General features: G+C 51.2%; 1 protein-coding gene across 3 annotated transcripts in view; it reads left to right on the top strand.

Annotated features, from left to right (window-relative positions):
• Positions 1–5,674: 5,674 nt before the first annotated feature.
• POMGNT1 (protein O-linked mannose N-acetylglucosaminyltransferase 1 (beta 1,2-)) overlaps positions 5,675–19,723 on the top strand; it is a 28,960-nt gene continuing 14,911 nt past the window's right edge. For 2 of the 3 annotated variants that reach the window (XR_012656223.1, XM_032805030.2), the window contains exons 1-7: positions 5,675–5,880; positions 12,180–12,288; positions 14,669–14,784; positions 15,288–15,353; positions 16,807–16,920; positions 18,195–18,312; positions 18,689–18,787. Coding sequence is in view for 2 of the 3 variants with exons in the window: in XM_032805030.2 (XP_032660921.1) it covers positions 5,755–5,880; positions 12,180–12,288; positions 14,669–14,784; positions 15,288–15,353; positions 16,807–16,920; positions 18,195–18,312; positions 18,689–18,787 (748 nt within the window). In the remaining variant the exon portion in view is untranslated. Of the gene's footprint in view, positions 5,881–12,162; positions 12,289–14,668; positions 14,785–15,287; positions 15,354–16,806; positions 16,921–18,194; positions 18,313–18,688; positions 18,788–19,723 lie in introns of all 3 variants that reach the window. The other variant, XM_032805031.2, reaches the window with a different exon arrangement.

Genomic DNA, 19,723 nt, shown 5'->3' with positions numbered 1-19,723 from the left:
GTGGAAGGGAGCTGGGCTGGAGGAGAAAGACATCCCCCCTCCAGCAGCAGCCTTAGGCTTTTCAGGGTCCCAAGCAAGGGAAGCTGCTGGAAATGAGTGGCACCTCCCGTCTGAGGAGATCAGGCAGAGCTTGGATGGCCTGCAGGGTCCACTTCACATCAGCTCTGTTCCCTTCAGTGATGAGGAGGGAGCTATTGCTGCTGGACCGCGCCCGGTGCCTGAGGGGTTTCCCTGCTCTGCTGATCTAGGAGTCAAGGCGGGTACGTAGCTGGATCTCTGGGTGCCGGCAGCTTCTGCCAAACAGCCTGGGGCCCTAACACCCATCTGATAAGGTGGAAGCACATGGAAAGCATGCGAGCAGCAGGACACTGGCTGCGAATCAGCGACAATTTCCGATCCCACAGCGGAGGGGAGCAGATGTGCTGAGCGCAGAGCAGCTCCCATGGAGAACAGTGGAGGATCCAGCCACACTCTCTATTGATAACAATGCCAAATTCCCTCTCTACCACCCATCCTTCCACCGAGAACAATGGAGGCTTCCCCTGTCATCAGCCATCGTCCCTCTGAGCACCAAAGAAGCTGAATGATTTTGCAACATCTGTGAGCCATAACTCTCCTGCTGCCAGATCTTCCAGCTGCGCTGCTGCCATGTCACAGCTCCGACGATACTGTGAGCACAGTTGTGCTCTGCCTGGTCCATTCAGCAGCCTAGCAGGTCAGCTCTATGGGGGAGGTGCAGGCATACTCATCTACCTACCTGTGCCAGCTTATTCAGTGGCTTCGGAGACATTTGACAGGCGAGCATGAAGGTCTGTGGTCTAGATATTAATGCCAATGGGCCCGTCATGGGTTCAGGTCTCAACCCAGGCACTGAATGAATTGCACCGACAAAGGGTTTAACATGCAGATTGTTGTCTAGATCTACCAGTCAGTGGCACCTCAGAGAGACTATCTAGCACTCTTCATCCATAGAGCCCCAAGCACTTTGCAAACAAGGCCAGTAACATTATCCCCCTTTTACAGATGAGGAAACTGAGGCACAGAAAGGTGAGGCAACTTGCCCAAAGTCACACGGGCAGTCTGTGGTAGAAACCCACAGTCCCAGGGATTATCTACTAGGCCGCACTGCCTCCCTGGAACTGCTGCCATCCTCTGCAATGTAGGTGCAGGGGATTGGAAACCAGTGACCTCCTGCCTTCTAGGCCAGGGTGATGCCTCTCGGTCAATGCCATTTATATACATCCCTTTCAGGAAAGGTTTCCTTCGCTCTCCTGCATAGCACCACCTCTCCTTTCAAGGGGTGCTATGGAAGGCTGTCTGTGAGATCCACTGGCAGGGTTAGCAAGGACAATATCATCCCTGCTCTACCCTGCACAGGGAATATTCAGGGAGGTTAAAAATAACCCCAGACTGTGTTAACTTTCCTGTGCAGCTGGGGGCGGCGGGGTGATCCCAGCCTGAGGGTGTCCCTTACAGTATGTAGGAGGATACTGTGGAATGTCAAGTATCTGCTACCTGGTGCGGAGCAGCCAGCCAAGGGGCTGATGAAAAGCTGCAGCAATGTTGCAGTCCTGATCAGGGCCCTGATCCTGCAAACTGCTCTCTGGGGGTCCACAGCAGGGGGGTCAGCCCACAGAACGCTTTTGATGCCAGCTGAGCAAGTTTTCACACCTGTCTAATTTCATTTTCTTTCCTTCACTCCCGTGCAAAGTCTGATGCTTCGGCGTTCCGAGGAGAGCGAATTACCGGCAAGCAAAAAAAGTGAGCCCGCAAGTTGTCCTGGGTGAGATCCCCATGTATGCCCCCCACTAGGAAGATCAGGGCCTGAGTCAGTCCCTCCCCGGCTGCAGTCCTGGTTTCAAAATCTCCACCAGTGCTACCCTCCCATTAAAGGGCCGAGGAGTGTGGGGGAGGCAGTCTTTGTGTTTGACCTTCACCCTCCCAAAATCTGGCTTCCCCCACGTGAGTGGAAACCCGCCCCCCAGTTGCCCAAAATAAAGGTAGCAGTTGCCTTTCTAATCATAGCAGATGAGCGCACTGCCTGATTTGGCATGGCTCATTTGTACAGACAGAGCGCAGATCTCGGTGAGCTCCCAAAGGCTGCATGCATCCGTTATTTAAAGCACCGGCATCCAGCTGGCAGCCCTCTCTTATCACCAGGCATCTGATAACAACATTGCTAGGATCTATATCGAGGAGACATAGCCTCAGAGTATCTCTTAACCCCTGAGTAATCATCCACTTCTCATACAAGAACAGAGAAAGGTCAGGCATGTACGATTGCCAGTGGAAATACCCCTCCATAAGCTGGCCTCTCTCTTAAACAGCCATTTTACCATAGCCACTTTGCTACGACAGTTTTGTTTTACCTATAGTTGAAGACTCTGCACTGGTAGATGGCTAGTTCTTTTCCTGGTCTGTCAAGACTAGTTTAGCAAGGAAGGAGGGTTTGTGGTTAAGGCTTTGGTCTGGGATTCAGAGGATCTAGGTACAGTTCCTGCCTCTGCAACAGACTCCCGGTGTGACCTTCAGCAAATCACCGCATCGCTCTGCACCTCAGTTTCCCCAGCTGTGCAATGGGGATAATAATTCTGTCTTGTCCATTTAGACTGCAAGCTCTTTGGGAGCAGAGACTGTCTCATAAGAAAAGCCATATTGGGTCAGGCCAATGGTCCATCTAGCCCAGTGTCCTGTCTTTTGACAGCAGCCAGCTCCAGATGCATCAGAGGGAATGAACAGAACAGGGCAATTTTGGGTGAGCCATCCCATCATCCCATCTTAGCTTTTGACAGTTGGAGGTTTAGGTGGGGCCCTGACCATCTTGGCTAATAGCCATTGATGGACTTATCTTCCATGAACTTATCTAGTTAGACTTTTGGCCTTCACAACATCTCCTGGCGAGGAGTTCCACAGGTTGACGGTGCGTTGTGTGAAGTGCTGCCTTTTGTTTGGTTTTTAAACATGCTGCCTCATAATTTCATCGGATAACCCCTGGTTCTTGTGTTATGTGAAGGGGTAAATAACGCTTCCCTATTCACTTTCTCTGCACCACTCATGATTTTATAGACCTATGTCATATCTCCCCCTTAATCATCTCTTTTCTAAAGGGAAACAATCTCTCCTCATATGGAAGATGTTCCACTCTGCTAATCATTTTCATTGCCCTTCTCTGTACCTTTTCCAATAACTTTTTTGAGATGGGGTGACCAGAACTGCACCCAGTATTCAAGGTGTGGGCGTGGGCATGCCATGGATTTATATAGTGATGTTATGATATTTTCTGCTTTATTCTCCAGTGATACAAATAATTATTTGCTATCAATTTCACTGTGCTTTGTTACCACATACAAGGGCACTGTATAAAAGTCTAAAATAGATTTGACTTTCCCGCTTGAGAGAGAAGACGGCAGAAGAGGACATGGGAATACCGCAAGCCCCAATCATTCAAAAATCATGAGTCAGACCCTCCCCCCCTCAAAAAAAAATTCATAATATTTGCTTTAAAATCATGATTTATTTAAAAGGTTGGGTACTTTTTTTCTTGTAGTTTCCGAGTCCTTAGCATGCCCTCAGTTCACATTTTCTAGCTTTATTGTGCAACCACAAGAGATAGAAATTTTATTTTCTTAAATGAAAACAGATTTTTCACAAACTCACATGACTCCAGCAGCTGGGGCTTGAAGAACCCCTCCCCTCTCCCAATATCTCGAGATTCATGAAAAAAATATCAGAAGAGTTAGCAACACTGCTGGAAGCCTCTGACTTGCTGGGTGAGTTTCAGCCAATTACTCACTACTCCTGCTCCTCAGTTTGCCTCATTGGCTAAATAGATAGGGTTATAATGCTACTTCCATACCAGCAGTGGTATGCAAAGCATTCCCAAGCTATAGGAAAATCTCTGTGGGCAGTACAGGGCTCATGACACACAGCTAGATGAGGCCGATTCCCAAGGCGCCAGCTCCTGCTCTGTACTTTTCTTCCTGGCTCGGGGAGGTAATGCTGGCCTCTGTGCCTAGACACTGTGCAAGGAGAGGGGCGAGCCACAATTGTCCTGGTCCCTCTGCATCTCCTGGGCACTGCAGGTTTGCGCAGAGGCCGGAGCCCCAGGAGGAGGGCAGGCTGGCAGCGGCGCTCTCCCATCAGCGCACAGACCCATCCCCGGGGGCTTTGCAAAGCCCCCCACAGTGGGGGGAACCTGGCCCCACGTGGGCAGCTGCCGCTGGGTCCGGAGTGGACCCCCCGGCTCCCCTCCCTGTTTCCCCTTTAAGAGCAGGCTGCGAGCTGCATATCCCGCGCCGGAAGCGGACAGGCGCGTCGATTTCAGCCTTTCCCGAGCGGCTGCTCCGCGAGCGGGGAAAGGGGGCGGCTGCTGCAGGGGGCGCAGCTCCGCGGTGCGCAGCGCCCGCCCCTGAGGAGGGGGCCCGGCCTGCCAGGTGCAGCCCCCCCCCCCCCCCCTTCAGTGAGTAGCTTCCCCGGGGCGCTGCAGGGCCGTCACCCGCCGCGATCCCTGCCGGGGGCCCCAGCATCTGCCCTGCGGCAACACTGTTGCAAATCCGTGTTCCGCTTCCGCTGGGGCAGGTCGCTAAGTGAATGGGGTGGGGGAGGAGTGATGCATGCAGGGGAGACCCTCCCCATGGCTGCCCCCCACTCTCAAAGATGGGCGGGGGAGCTCTGCTAGTCGATTTCCCCCAGAGCTGGTCCCACCCACCCTCTGCCCCCAGCCTAACTCGCTTAGCTTTTAAATCTCCCCTTCCCTCCACTTTCTCCAGCGGTCAGAGCAGCTGCTCGGAGCCCATGCCCCATAGAGATACTGCAGCCTGTCTGCCAGGCCCCCTGCCCTGGGGTGCCGTGTGGCAGCGGGTCCCCTTCTAATATTACAGCGTGCGGGGGTGACTTTGCGGATGGAGCACTCCCATTGGGTGTGCAGGGCGAGTTGTGGTAAGCGGGGCTGAGATTTGTGGGTTTCTGTGCCCCCCGATCCTGTCTGGTGTGCATGACACCCTGGTGGGTTTAAAGATTCCCCTTGCTTGGGGTGGCTGCTTCCCTGAAATTCTCAGGGAGCCCTTGGAACAGCGTGGGGCGGGATGGCACCATACGAGAGTATCCTCGCACCCTAGCTAATGAGCTGGACTAGGGTCTGGGGCAGTGTGGGGGGACAGCAGAGGGTTACCTGCTGATCAGAGTGCCAGCTCCAGTGCTGCTGTCCCTGCTGCAGACCCCTGTTCCATTAGGAACTGGACTGAAGCCACCTGTTCTCTCCCCATAGGTCAGTAAATGGCACTTGGTCGCTACCAGCCTCTGCCAGATTGTAACCGGTGGCACAGGGTCAAAGCAACCTCCTGAGCCAAGCGCTGCTGCTTGTTGGCCGATCGCGGATCACAACACGTGCCCCTCAGCCCTGAAAAAGGGGGTGGTAACACTCCCGCTGCTGGCAAATTATCACTCCTGATTCTGTGTGCTAGCGGCCTGATTTTTGCATTGACGTGGGCTCGGGGTGACATCTGTCTGCCCTCCAGCCAATTTCCTGCCCTAGGGGTAACTCTGATCCGGAGCACCTACACTGCCTCTTCTCTTCCTGACCTGCCCAGTGTCAGGTTGGAAGAGGGTAGAAGAGATTATCCCTTCCTGGTTCAGCCACAGGTCTTATTATCTGCTGATCCTGTTGCAGCAGGGACCTTCGAAGGAATGGGACCGGAGCCTACCAGATCCTGACAGCTGCCCCATGCTGTTCCCCTCACCTGTTCTCCTCGCCCCATGATAATGGATGAGTGGAAACCCAATGCTCCAGCCAAACAGTTTGTCCCGCGGAAAAACCGAAGCCGGTACCTCGCCTGGAAGTACAAGCTGATGAATCAGAGAGCTGTCAGGCGGCTATGCCAGGTGAGTTCTCTGGAGGAATGTGAATCATGCCTGGGGGGGATTAGAGAAGATAAACTTGCAAAGCCCATGGATTATGAAGTCTGTGTTGGTGGAATTGGCTGCAGCCCCTGTGACCTAACATGGTGGAAGAGAATAAATTGTCTGATCAGAAGCCACCTGAGTTGCGTTTTACCCTTAAAATGCAGAATGGAATGAGTCTAACTCTCCTTTAGCTACAGCAAGTGCCAGCAGCTAGTTAAAGATTTTTCTCCTTGTTTATTACTGGAACAAGCACAACTCAGCAACTGTTAAATAGCATTTCCAGGAGAGGGGGTTGGGCTTGCTTAGTGCCTAGTTTTGAGCCCTAGCTCTGGGTTTGGCTTCCAGGGGGCAAGGGAAATCCTTGTGAGGCTTCGACTAATATGGCTTCTCTGCTGTGATCTTGGCCAGGGAAACTAGAGCTAGTCAGTTTTTTGTTGTGTGATCCCTCTGCGTAGCCAAGAGAGGCTCTCATTCTTGGTGCTGCCAGGGGAGTGGGTTGCTCTTTCTTAGCTCAAAGCGGAACATGGTTTGTGTTTGTTTGTGTATCTCAGGAGCTGCCCCATCACGATAGTATCCAAGCATCTTGCAATTACTGTATGTCTCCTCCCAACATCCTGGTAATGCACTTTGCAGTGGGGGAGGGGAATCCCAAGTACTCACACAAAATTACCATAGCTGTTACTGCTCAGGAAAGAGCTTGCAGTCACTGTGGTTAGTCTCAGAAAACATCCACTCATCGTGCAGCAGCAGTCAAAGAGGTAACCATGTTAGGAACCATTAGGAAAGGGATAGATAATAAGATGGTAAATATCATAATGCCACTATATAAATCCATGTACGCCCACATCTTTAATACTGTGTGTAAGTCTAGATGCTCCCATGTCCAAAAAGAGGTGTTAGCATTAGAAAAGGTACAGAGAAAGGCAACAAAAATGATTAGGGGATGGAATGTCATCTGGTTGTAAACTGATGAAGTATTGTAGGCACAAGTCTGTAGGCACAATTAAAGGGAGCTTGTAAACTTCAAATTTTGAAATTCACTACATTCCCAAAATCTCACTGCCTGGTAGAACTTCCTTTAAATAGTAAATAAAAATAAAACTTCAGAAGGGCTCTTCTGCTCCCCCATTTACACAGCTGCCTCTTTTCCAGCAGGGATACCCAGAGGAGAAATTGTCCATAAACAAGTACTGTCCAATCCACCAAGTTATTTAACCAAAAAATGTGTGTTCTCTAACTTTTTTACGTAAATTAAGCATTCCAAATAACTAGTAGGTTTAAAGACTTCCTGAGATTTTTTCCCCAAGATGACTGTTCCTTTAACAAGAGTCCTCAGTTCTGCTGATACTCACTCAAAACCTTGTATACAACACTGAAACTCTCAAGTAGCATGTCACCTTCACATTACTGCTTGGGGAAGATCAGGGCAACAGCAGAGGCAAGCATTGTGGATATATTCGTATAGGAGAATGATCCAAGGGGAAAAGCTGGGGTTGGTGAAGTTAGAGTAGCAGAGACCGAACCTGCCACAGACACACTTGTTGTTGAGGTGGGAGTAGAGACCAAAAACTGATTTCCCTTCCAGCGTCTTTAAATTTATAAGTCTCCACTAGTCAGAAGTGATTAATCTTTAAAAAAGAAAAACTCACCATCCAAGAAGAGGTCAGGAACAGTCCCTGGCAAAAATATAGCATACACATCAGATTTCAGTGGGCGCTATGTATGTTGAAATATTTTGATTACGGCTTGTTTACACTTTGTCATGTGGTGTAATTATGAAAACTTATATCTTCTTACCTATTTGCCTGTATGTGTTAGAAATCTTGGTTTGTAAACTAAGTGCCTCAATTACTATGTTTTTCTTACCCTAGAGTTTTGGAGTTTGAGTATGTTCTGAATTATTTGGCTACTGATTGACAGTCATAAACTCAGCCTTTAAAGGTAGACCCATCACCTTCTTAGCTCTGTCTCATCTTTCCCCCTCTCCCATCCTTTTTTCAGTTATTTGCTCCATATTTTCTGCCTTTTTTTCCACTTATGTACAGCTTTGAGTCTCCAATCCTTAGATGTTTTCTGGGATGTTTCCGGGATCTCTTCTCTGTAAAGGTTTCACGACATTGTAACCCTTCTTCTGAAAGCTGGAAAGATATGACTTCCTCTCTACCCTGTAAATGCTGCTTCTGCGATCTGAAAGTTTATGGGAAGGAGTGCTCAGTAGTTTGAGCATTGGCCTGCTAAACCCAGGGTTGTGAGTTCAAACCTCAAGGGGGCCATTTAGGGAACTGGGGTAAAAATCTGGGGGATTGGTCCTGCTTTGAGCAGGGAGTTGGACCAGATGACCTCCTGAGGTCCCTTTCAACCCTGATATTCTAAGATTTAACAGCTTCTATATGAGGAGAGATTAAAATGACTGGGACTTTTCAGCTTGGAAAAAGGGATGACTAAGCAGGGGCGGTATGAGAGAGGTCTATAAAATCATGACTGGTGTGGGGAACGTGAATAGTGAAGTGTTATGTAAGGGAGTAAATAACGCAAGAACCAGAGGTCAGCCAATAAAATTAATAGGCAGCGGGTTTAAGACAAACCAAAGGAAGTACTACATCACAGAACACAAAAGCAACCTGTGGAACTCATTGCCAGGGGATGCCGTGAAGGCCAAATGTCTAACTAGAATCATAGAATCTCAGGGTTGGAAGGGACCTCAGGAGGTCATCTAGTCCCACCCCCTGCTCAAAACAGGACCAATCCCCAACTAAGTTCTTAAAAGAATGAGAAGTTCATGGAGCACCAATCCATCAATGGCTATTAGCCAAGATGCTCAGGGATGCAACCCCATGCTCTAGGTTGCCCTAGCCTCTGACTGCCAGATGCTGGGATTGGGCCACAGAGGATGGATCACTTGATGATTCCCTGCTCTGTTTGTTCTCTCTGAAGCACCTGGCATTGGCTGCTGTCGGAAGACAGGATTCTGGGCTAGATGGACCCTTGCTCTGGCCCAGTGTGGCCTCTTACCTTCCAAGAAAGGGCTGTGACACCACAATGGGGATGTTGAAAGGCTAAGCCCAGGGTCACACAGGGGGTCTGTGGCAGAGCAGGGAATAGAGCTCCCAAGTCCGAGGCCAGGGCTGTAACCACTGGAGCATCCTGCCTCTGCATGTGCAGAAGCAAATTGTTTACAGACCTTTTAATAAAGCAGTGGCAAGTGCACGTATGTGTGTGCACTCTAGAAAGCTGAACGCCAGATTCTCAGCTGGTGTCAATCGTGTTGCTCCATTGAAGCCGGTTTGACCTCAGCTGAAGATCTGGTTGAGTCCCTTTGGAAGTGACAAGCTGATGGGGATGGACATGCCTGAGGCATGGGGCGGCTGCTTCAGAAACAGCTATCCAAAGCCGCACAGTTCTGCAGCTTGCTGGCCAGCCTGTGTGCACGTCCTACCGAGACTCGAGAGTGATCGGCAAGGGGTGAAGGGAATGAGGCTGTGCCATGGTGGGAAAATTTTTAAAGGGTGTGTATTAATTCTGTATTAACAGATTAAGTCACCTGCCTTGCCTGTTAGCTCCCATTTGAGGATCTCATAGCAAGACTGTAACGCCGATGAACTAGAACGTGGAGGGAGGTGAAGAGAAGAATTTTTGTTATGCTTTGTACATCGACGTGGCCTGTTCGGTGCTTGAGTGCTGCTGTGATGGGAGCTGCTGAAAACTCAACATAGAAAATTAAGCTTTGCCAGCCCCCAGTGCAGTTGGTGTGGGCCCATTTTTTCAGATGGAGAAACTGAGGAACAGAGAAAAGAAGTGACTTGTCTGAGATCGCCTAGCAAGTCAGTGGTGCAGTGGGGGACAGAACCCAGGTCTCCTGAGTCGATACCTTAGCTACTCCTGCCACCACCAGCTAAGGATATTTATAGCTTATATTGATAGGCTCTGGCTAAACAACAACCCACATACAGGGCCTGGGAGTCTAACAAAGGCTGCTCAGCATATGGCACCTGGGAAGCTTTTTTCAGCTGTTTCTATTTGTAGATAAACAAATGGCCAGGTATGAACCAGTTGGATTCTAATTGTATTGGACAAGAGTGGGACCTTTATAAGAATCACTTTTGTAGTGCGGTGGATGGAAACTGGCTGTATCTCTCCCATGTCAGAGCCCCATGAAGCCTGTGCTGGCTGCTCGCTCTGCATCTCCTTCCCCATCCCGTTACCTGTGCATTGTTGACCCTGATTACGTGGCGCTGCTCTACGGTTAAACAAGCCCTTTACCCCTGCATCGGGCAGTACGGATCAGCTCCAGCGTCTGTCCATGCTATCCAAAAGCAGCAAAGCGTTAGGGCCTGTAATCAGCAGCCCGTAGCCCTTGGGGTTGATATTCTAGCTCCATGGGCATTGCAACAGAAATCCAGTCATTCAGATCCTTGGATGCACCTTCTGTCTTGCTGCGTAGCCACTAGTCTAGGCAGTCTTGCAGCCGCTCAGCAGGAGAGTGGCATCCTCCCAGCCTGAATGGTCTGTAACAGAGCCCTTTACGTGCCTGAGGGGTGGGGGGTATGTGTGTGTCTGAGCTTTCACGAGAAGGGAATGTGTTTCTGTGCAGAGCTGTTTAAGACCCTGGTACTATCTAAGCGCTCTTTAATCCCAATGTAACGATAACGGTCGGCGTTAATAACAAAATCTGGACTGGCGCACTGTGCAGTGAGCTCCTGGAACAAGCCTGCTCTGGCTACCACCGGCAAGAGGAAAGACTCTCTTTACTTGAATGAAAAGCTGGAGCAGAAGGAGTAGCTGGGAAGGTGAATAGGAACAATCCAGCAAGAGAGAGCCAACAGGCTTAAGCAACTAATTGGCTCTTGTTTTTTATCTGCTGTCTTTCCCCATAGCCTGGCTCCTAGACACAGCTCCACTGATAAAATGAGGCAGTTGCTAATAGAAGTCAAGCGGCCATAGACTAGAGCGAGGCACAGTAGATAGGAGAGGAATGGCTGAGACAAGCTCCCCTGATCTGTAAACAGGGATCTAAAACCCAGCTGTTGAAACGGAGCTGCTCCCCCAAATTCAAGATGATGACACAACTCCAGGCTGGACTGAGGCCCCCATCTGCCGAGTGTGTGATAGACATCTTTGGTGCCCAGTGAGCAAATGGCATTCCCCATCGGTCAGTTTCCAGTCTTGCAGTCGTAAATAATCTTACGCCGACTGCTTTGGAGGACGGCTCTCTGAATATTAACTAGAGCTAACGCCGGCATGACGGGCACCAGAGTATGTAGCAGAGTGAAGGAGCCTTGTCTCTTTAGTTGCTATATCCCACCTCCACTGGGGATGTGATCAAGAACTTTTATGACTTCCAGCTTTGGTGACTCGAAGTCTGTATATAGCCCCCATGGCATCTAAACCCGTCCCTACCCCAGTTGAGAGAGATCCTTCTCCCTTTACAGATGGGAGGGGCACTAACGCAGTGAGAGTCATTCTGCGACTTGTCCGAGATCACGCAGGGTGTGTGGCAGCACCAGGATTTGAGCTCAGATCGCCAGAGCCCTAGTCTATGTGGTTAGGGCACTGGCCACCCTTCCTGTCTCAATTTCAGCACTGAAAGGTCATTTCTAGCTCTTGCTGTATCCTCAGCCCAGGTGACTGGGGAAGGATTGCAACTGACACACACAGCTCACCCTTGAAGTTCCAATAGAAACCTCCATCTCCTGATAGGTCTGCCGTACACCGGGCTCTTTCATTACAATAGCATCACAGGCAGCTTGAGCCATGCAACGTTCTCTGCAGCGTGCAATGCTCTGTAATGTTGTGGAAGTGACTGCATTGCTGTCTCCAGGCAGGCAGAGGAAATAAAATCCTGCCACTCCTCTCTTTCCCCCTAGAACTCTGACTGCGCTCATCTGGGTGTGTGAATCGCTGCAGAGATCGTAATGCAGGGGGAGTTAAGGTGTAATGCTGAATTTCCTGACATCCACATTCTTCTAATGTGGTTGTCTTTTTCCCCTCCTCACGCACCCCTGTGAGGCAGGGATGTTATCCCTATTACACAGATGAGGAAACTGTGGCATGGCCTAGCTAAGTGACTAGCCCAAGTCACACAGGAAGTGTGTGGCAGAACTGGGAATAGAGCCTGGGTGTTTCAAGTCCTAGACAAACTCTAGCCACTGGACCACCCTTTCCTCTGTGCGCTAGGGAAAACCATGGATATCTAAGATCCTCTGCGAGGATCATATTGTGGTTTATCCTAACACGTTGTCGTGTGGCATGTAACTGGCCCAGAGCTCTTTGCCTTGCAGATAGGTGCCGTCCTCTTTCTGCTTGTGACTGTGATTGTAAATATTAAGCTGATCTTGGACACTAGAAGAGCTGCCAGCGAAGACGAGGAGGAGTCTGCCCAAGACTATGGTGAGTCTGAGGGGGCCCAGTCAAGGCGGCAGAAGTCAACCCATTCCCATGCCACCCTGCCAATGCATGCGGCCATGCTGTACCAGAGCTGGTTAGAAAACAGGCTTTGGCAAAACTTTCCATGGGTGGGGGAATCAACTTTTTTGGCAAACAGAATTTAAACCAAAAATATTTTTAGCTGGAAATGCTGCCGTAGTGCCTCATGGGAGTTGTATTTCAGGTGCCCTGTGCTCCCACTCTTCTAATGTATAGGCTATGCTCCTTGTTGGACTACATCTCCTGTGGTGCACCATGGTCTCGCCTCATGGTGAAGGGCAGCGATTGCATCATCAGGAGTCCCCTGACCCTGGCACATCCTGGGAGATGTAGTTTTGTAAAAGCATAGAGAATTAGGGTTGGAAGAGGCCTCAAGAGGTCATCTAGTCCAACCCTCTGCTCAAAACAGGACCAACCCCAACTAAATCATCCCAGCGAGGCTTTGTCAAGCCAGGGCCTTAAACACCTCTAAGGATGGAGATTCCACCACCTCCCTAGGGAACCCATTCCAGTGCTTCACCACCCTCCTAGTGAAATAGTGTTTCCTAATATCCAACCTAAACCTCCCCCACTGCAACTTGAGACCATTGCTCCTTGTTCTGTCATCTGCCCCCACTGAACAACCAAGCCCCATCCTCTTTAGAACCCCCCCTTCAGGTAGTTGAAGGCTGCTATCAAATTCCCCCTCACTCTTCTCTTCTGCAGACTAAATAACCCCAGTTCCCTCAGCCTATCCTAAGTCACGTGCCCCAGCCCCCTGATCATTTTTGTTGCCCTCCGCTGGACTCTCTCCAATTTGTCCGCATCCCTTCTGTAGCGGGGGTCCCAAAACTGGATGCAGTACTCCAGGTGTGGTCTCACCAGTGCCGAATAGAGGGGAATAATCACTTCCCTCGATCTGCTGGCGATGCTCCTACTAATGCAGCCCAATATGCCATTAGCCTTCTTGGAAACAAGGGCACACTGCTGACTCATATCCAGCTTCTCATCCACTGTAATCCTCAGGTCCTCTTCTGCAGAACTGCTGCTTAGCCAGTTAGTCCCCAGCCTGTAGCTGTGCATGGGATTCTTCTGTCCTAAGTGCAGGACCCTGCACTTGTCCTTGTTGAACCTCATCATATTTCTTTTAGCCCAGTCCTCCAATTTGTCCAGGTCACTCTGGACCCTATCACTACCTTCCAGCATATCTACATCTCCCCCTAGCTTATTGTCATCCGCGAACTTGCTGAGGGTGCAATCCATCCCATTATCCAGATTGTTAATGAAGATGTTGAACAAAACCGACCCCTGGGGCACTCTGCTTGATACTGGCTGCCAGCTAGACATCGAGTTTGCCTGGGGAGCCCAGTCCATAGAAGAGAATGGGGAGGTGAGGAAACAGGACTACAACTCCCATGAGGTACTAGGGCAGTGTGTCAAAAATGAAATATTTCAGTTTTCAGGAATTTGGTGGTTTTGATGGAAACACTGAAATCATTTCCAGAAAGCAAGCACTTTTTTTTTTTTTTTGAGGAGGGGGCTGGATTGTGTAAGTGAAACCCCCATTTTTTCTGCTGGAAAGACAATTCTTGATGGAAAACTTCTGACCAGCCCTTGCCAATATGTTGAATGAACACTCTGCACGCTACTAGAGAGAGTACTTCATTCTGGGTCTGCTCCATCCTTCGGCAGGCCATTCGTCTGGCTTTAGACCAGACAGCCCTCTCTGTTTGGTGGTTGGTCCCCTGTCCGCTATTGAGACTAAACCAGACACGGGGCGGGGGGGGAGGGTGAAGTGGCATGGCGTGCTGTTCAAAATGGCATTCTCTGTGCAGCGTGACATGACTTTGCTCACGTGGTGCGTACAACACTGACAAGGGTGGGCCCACGCGATTCCCGGAAGTACTGGAATGTCTGGTGTTCTGGGAATACATGGATGGCCATCTTATCCATCCTTGACTTCTCTGTTCAGACTGCCAGCCAAGGTGGTTCTGGAGACAAGGACTTCTGTCCACCCAGAGCTGGACTGAGACACCAACTGAGGAAGGCCGGGTGGAGCTGGTTCTGCTTGCCCCTTTTCCCTTATCAGGCAGAATTAAAGAGCTGGAGATCCTCAAGCTTTGCCACATGGTCCCTCAAGTGCCAGGGGCCGTGTCAGCTGGGCTTGTCGGAAGGATGTTTTTGAACATCCCGCCAGATCTGTAAAGAGAGATGCTGCAGCCTGCTGGGAGTGGCAAGAGAGCATGTATTGTGCTAATAGATTGGGAATCTCCCCCATCCACTGAGGGGAACCTGCTGGTCCTCCTGGCACTGAGCCACAACTCAACAGGTAGGTCTGAGTCTTTGGGCACCTCTTTCTCCTTAGATGAAGGTGCGCAGCATCTGGAGACCCCGCGCCGTCCCACCAGCAGCAGGAAGGTCTTGGACATCGAGGTGTACTCCAGCCGGTCGAAGGTCTATGTGGCTGTGGACGGGACGACGGTGAGTGGCTGGTACGAGAGGCTGCAGATTACCCATGTGAGCTGCGGGTGGGCAAACCAGCGTGGATGGAGCCAGAACAGACCTGGTCTCCGTCACCCAGATCTTGAACTGAAGCCCGTACTAGAGCATAGTGCTCCTCACTGGAGCAGAATGCATCCAAGGCCTTTGCCATACTCAACAATTTGAATGGCCTGAGTGTAAGCCTGCTTCTGCTCCCATTGAAGTCAACGACAAAGCTCCTATTGACTCAATGAACTAGGGTCAGGCTAAGACTAAATGTCTAATTCCTCTCTTCTGAGGATGGCTTGTGCTGAGTACAGTGGCAGCAGGTGTCCTACTGCCACGAATTGGAGAAACCAATGAAGGGGCTGGAATGTGAAGCTTAGTGAATTCTCCCTCAGTAGGAGCAGCTGTGTGACAAACCCACTGGGGTGGAGGCGTTCCTGGGAAAGAGCTGGGGAGGCCTGGCTGATTGCTAGAATAACGTTTCCCCCCTCCCGCAGGTCTTGGAAGATGATGCTCGGGAGCAGGGAAGAGGGATCCACATCATTGTGTTAAATCAGGCTACGGTAAATCGCACCGATCGTCCCTGCATGTGTTCGGGCGGGTCTGTCTGGTGTTCCTGCCCAGCGATGCTGTCCCTCACCGAGGGCTAGCTACATGCGTGAAGCCAGTCTTGCATTTCTCCATGCCGAAGAGAAATCTCTGAACCCCTTCTCTTGCAGCGGTCTAAAAGCAGTGGGTGGGTTTCTCCTCTGCCAGCCCAGCTCAAGTGGAGCTGCCGTGGAATGTCTGGCAACAACAGGTGAATCCTTCCGTGAGCTGGATGTTTCAGCCCCATGAGCTAGGTGCCTCAGCCAAGGGAAATTACAGCCCCGAGGAAATGCCTTGGGAAAGCCCTGGTTGGAAGTAGCTGGAGGTGGGGCCATGGGCTTCAATGAGAGTCATTCCATTGACGTTGTTGGGCTTTGGCTCATGTAGGGCAGACTTAACTCTATTTTTGGCTTCTCAAAGTGCCAGGATGCAGGGGCAACGGAAGGTCTCTAAAAGTGTGGGGGCCACCTGTACCGGAACCATAGCACTCCCCCCCCGGCAGCCTCTTCCCCTAAGGCTCTGCTTCTCCCCTCCCCCTCCCCATCGCTCATCCTTACGGCTGGTAAAAAGTTGGGTGAATCGTAGAATCAGAGAACTGAAAGGAACCTCGAGAGATCATCTAGTCCAGTCCCCTGCCCTCAGGATTACATAATAACTAGCCCCTCCCTGGCCGGTGTTTGTTCAATCTGTTCTTACAAAGGTGATTCCACAACCTCTCTAGGCAATTTCTTCCAGGGCTTAATCACTCGGCAGGAAGTTTTTCCTAATGCCCAACCTAAACCTCCCTTGCTGCTATTTAAGCCCATTGTTTCTGGTCCTATCCTCAGAGGTTAATGAGAATAATTTCCTTTCCCCCTCCTTGTAACAACCTTTTATTTACTTGAAAACTGTTACTATGTCCCCTCTCAGTCTACTCTTCTCCAGACTAAACAAACCCAATTGTTTTCAATCTCCCCTCATAGGTCACGTTTTCTAGACCTTTAATCATTTTTGTTGCTCTTCTCTGGATTTTCTCCAATTTGTCCCCATCTTTCCTGAAATGCAGCACCCAGAACTGGACACAATACTCCAGCTGAGGCCTAATCAGCGCGGAGTAGAGCAGAAGAATTACTTCTCATGTCCTGCTTACAACACTCTTGCTAATACATCCCAGAATGATGCTTGCTTGCTTCCCCCCCCCACCACCAATAGTGTTACACTATTGACTCATTTCGCTCGTGATCTGTTATGACCCCCAGATCCCTTTCTGCAATACTCCTTCCCAGGCAGTCATTTCCCATTTTGGATGCGTGAAACTGATAGTTCCTTCCTAAGTGGACTGCTTGGCATTTCTCCTTACTCCAGTGAGGAGTTTTGGGTGGCATTCCTGCCTGGGGGCCTGCTATACATGTATCATGCAGGCTGTGCCGTGTGTTTGAACATCTACAGGGTCACGTGATGGCCAAGAGAGTATTTGACACCTACTCACCCCATGAAGATGAAGCCATGGTCCTCTTCCTCAACATGGTCGCTCGTGGTCGCATCCTGATCTTCTCCATTAAGGTAGGTGGGTCCGACGCCGAGGGAGACTGCAGATAAAATCACCGGCTCTGCCTCCATGCAGTCTTGTCTCATGAGTGTTCTAACACACGTGTCAGACAGCAAGCCCCATTCTCCTCCAGCTTATTCCTTGGCAGTCCCATAATACAAATAATATGTAACTTTTATGTGTTACAGTAACACCTAGTAGCCCCAGTGACGGGCCAGGAGCCCAGTGTGCTGGGTGCTGTACAAACGCAGAACAAAAAGACAGTCTCTGCCCCCAAGGAGTTTACAATCTAAATATAAGACAAGAGGCATCAGTTGAATATGGACAGACTGAGAAGCCCACGGAAACAATGCGGCCATACTGGTCAGCCTGACAGGCAGTGGTCTCAGCACACCCAGCAGCCGAACCGTTGTCAAGTTTTTTTATAGCCATCCTGGCAAAGGGGAGTTTTGAAGGAGGATCGTGTGTGAGTTTTGCAGATGCTTATGAGTGGCGCCTCCCAAATAGCCCCCTCTTGCTCCCCAACATGGAGAAAGCACAAGGGTGCTTGTTTGTTTGAAAACTCTTAAATGTAACCCCAGAGTACTGCTGTTGAGCAGAATGGGGTTACCCCTGTCTCCCACCAGCGTGAGTGGGAAGAGCGTCTAGATGGGTGTCTTCCTCCCCCTTTGTTTTCTGTCACTCCAGTGCTGTATGCTGTTGTGGGTTTGTGCATTTTCTGTCCTGTAAAGCGTCCTTCAGCTGCAGCTTCTCTGAAACATGAGATGTCCAAAACACCTTGGTGCCCTCATATTTAAACTGTTCCATTTCCTGATTTCTGACTGACACCTGTGTGGGGCATCACCTGTCTCAGTTGGGAAATCGCTTGAAAGATACGTTCCCCAGAGGAATTAAGATTAACTCTTTTTTTAAATCCATAATGCAACTTAATGCCCCTTGTGACCCAGGGGCAATGTCTGTCCTTCTGTCTGATCTTTCCAAGGGCAATGACCTCGAGTCGGAAATGTGTGGCTGCTTTGACCGTCTCTGTGGGTCTGCTTAGCACCCTCAATCTGCATGGGGGTGCATCTCCCTGTAGCTGGTGTGCATCTGCGAGCTCTGCTGGGGATTGAGTGGAAGAGACCTTCCAACGGCCAGCTCTGAAACGTGGCTCTCCTTGGCTGAGCCTCCAGTGGGGTTTAGAGTGGGGTGATGGGAAGACCACCCTGCTGGCTGCAGTGGGAGATGGATCCTACTGGTTCAGAGCAGGGGAAGATGCCACTTCATCATGTGTTCTGTTCCATTCCAGGATGAAGGCTCCTTCCACCTTAAAGACTCGGCAAAGAGCCTCCTGAAGAGCTTGGGAAGCCAGGTCATCTCGTCCCTCAGTTGGAGGGACATGTGGAGCTTTGTGGGGAAGAAAGGAGGTGAGAGCCCTGCTCCGGCCGGGCCCAGGGGCTGGATGGGAGTGGAGGCAGAAGGGAAGGACTCTGGCTAAAGACGGAAATGGCGTCCCCTCAGTGAGTAGGGGCAGGGGGCATAATCCCTGCGAGGTGAAGTCAACTCTGCTCATACCTCGGCATCTCTTGGCCATGGGGGCCTGCTCCCTGGGTGCAGGTTGAGTGTGTTGGGGAGGGAGGCATGTCTCCTTCTCAAGCTCCTGCCATTATTGGAGGGCAGGAGGTCCAGCTGGTCTCTCCGTGATGACGTGGGTTCTGGCTGGCTCTGTACAGCCGCCAGGGGGATGGGCACCTGAGCACCATTCGGCAGCAGCCTGACTCTGACTGCATGTCCGCCCCTCAGGTGAGGTGTACGGCGAGAAGCATTCCAAGTCCCCGGCACTCTCCACATGGGGGGACCCCGTCTTGCTGAAAACCGAAGTCCAGCTGACCTCTGTGGAAGGTAGGCCTCAGGGGGGCTCCAGGGCTGGTGCAAGGATGTTTCATGCCCTAAGCAAAACTTCCACCTTGTGCCCTCCCACCTCCCCAAGCCCTGCGGCAGCCCCCTGCCCTCCCCGCCCTGAGTGCCCCCCGCCCCCGCAGCAGCTCCCACTTGCCCTGAAGGCAACCCCCTCCCCCACCCGCTGGCAGCTCCCCCACCTCTGCCTGCCATGCTGAGCAGCTCCCCACCCCAGGCTCCCTTGTCCAGCCCCACTCCCCAGGCCTGCGGCAGGCTTCCCCCTGCCCGCCATGCGGCAGCTCCCCACCCCAGCTCACCCCTGCTCCATCTCCTCCCCGAAGATGCAGCCGCCGTTGAAGAAAATGCCGCCCTCCCAAATCCTAGCGCCCTAGGCGACTGCCTAGATTGCCTAATAGGTTGCACCAGCCCTGGGGGGCTCCTGCAGACCGGGGCAGAGAGCAGCTGGGAGGGTGGGCACCTCCTACCCATTGCAGAGCCTCATCTGGATAAGAGGTGGGAGCCGGGGGAGAGAGAGAGACGCTGGGGCGAGACCCCTGATCTGCCTCAGCACTTGCGTCTGGAGAACCCCTCTCAAGAAGAGATCAGCCCCTGTTCTCAGTTGTGGGCGGAGAAGGGTGGAGGAACAGAAGTCTGCTGTACACCTGGCCCCATGGAGATGAGAAATGATTGGGAGGAGGGAGCAGTGCGGCCTAATGGATAGGGCTCTTGGCTCAGACCTGGATTCTATTCCTGGCTCTGCCACTGATACTGTGTAAGTCCACTCACCTTTCTGTGCCCCACACTTTGCAAGCTCTGTGGGGCAGATGCTGTCTCTCACAGTGGCTGTACAGCGCCTAGCGCAATGGAGCTCTGAGCTCAGCGGTGGCCTAGAGGTGCTGCTGGCCTACAGGTAATCAGATGCCAGCACTGTGTGACCTT

This window comes from Chelonoidis abingdonii, chromosome 7 (assembly GCF_003597395.2).
Source record: "Chelonoidis abingdonii isolate Lonesome George chromosome 7, CheloAbing_2.0, whole genome shotgun sequence".
In the NCBI taxonomy this organism is placed as follows: domain Eukaryota; kingdom Metazoa; phylum Chordata; order Testudines; family Testudinidae; genus Chelonoidis; species Chelonoidis abingdonii.
Note: the sequence above shows the minus strand (reverse complement) of the source record. Positions and strands in the feature narration are given on the sequence as shown.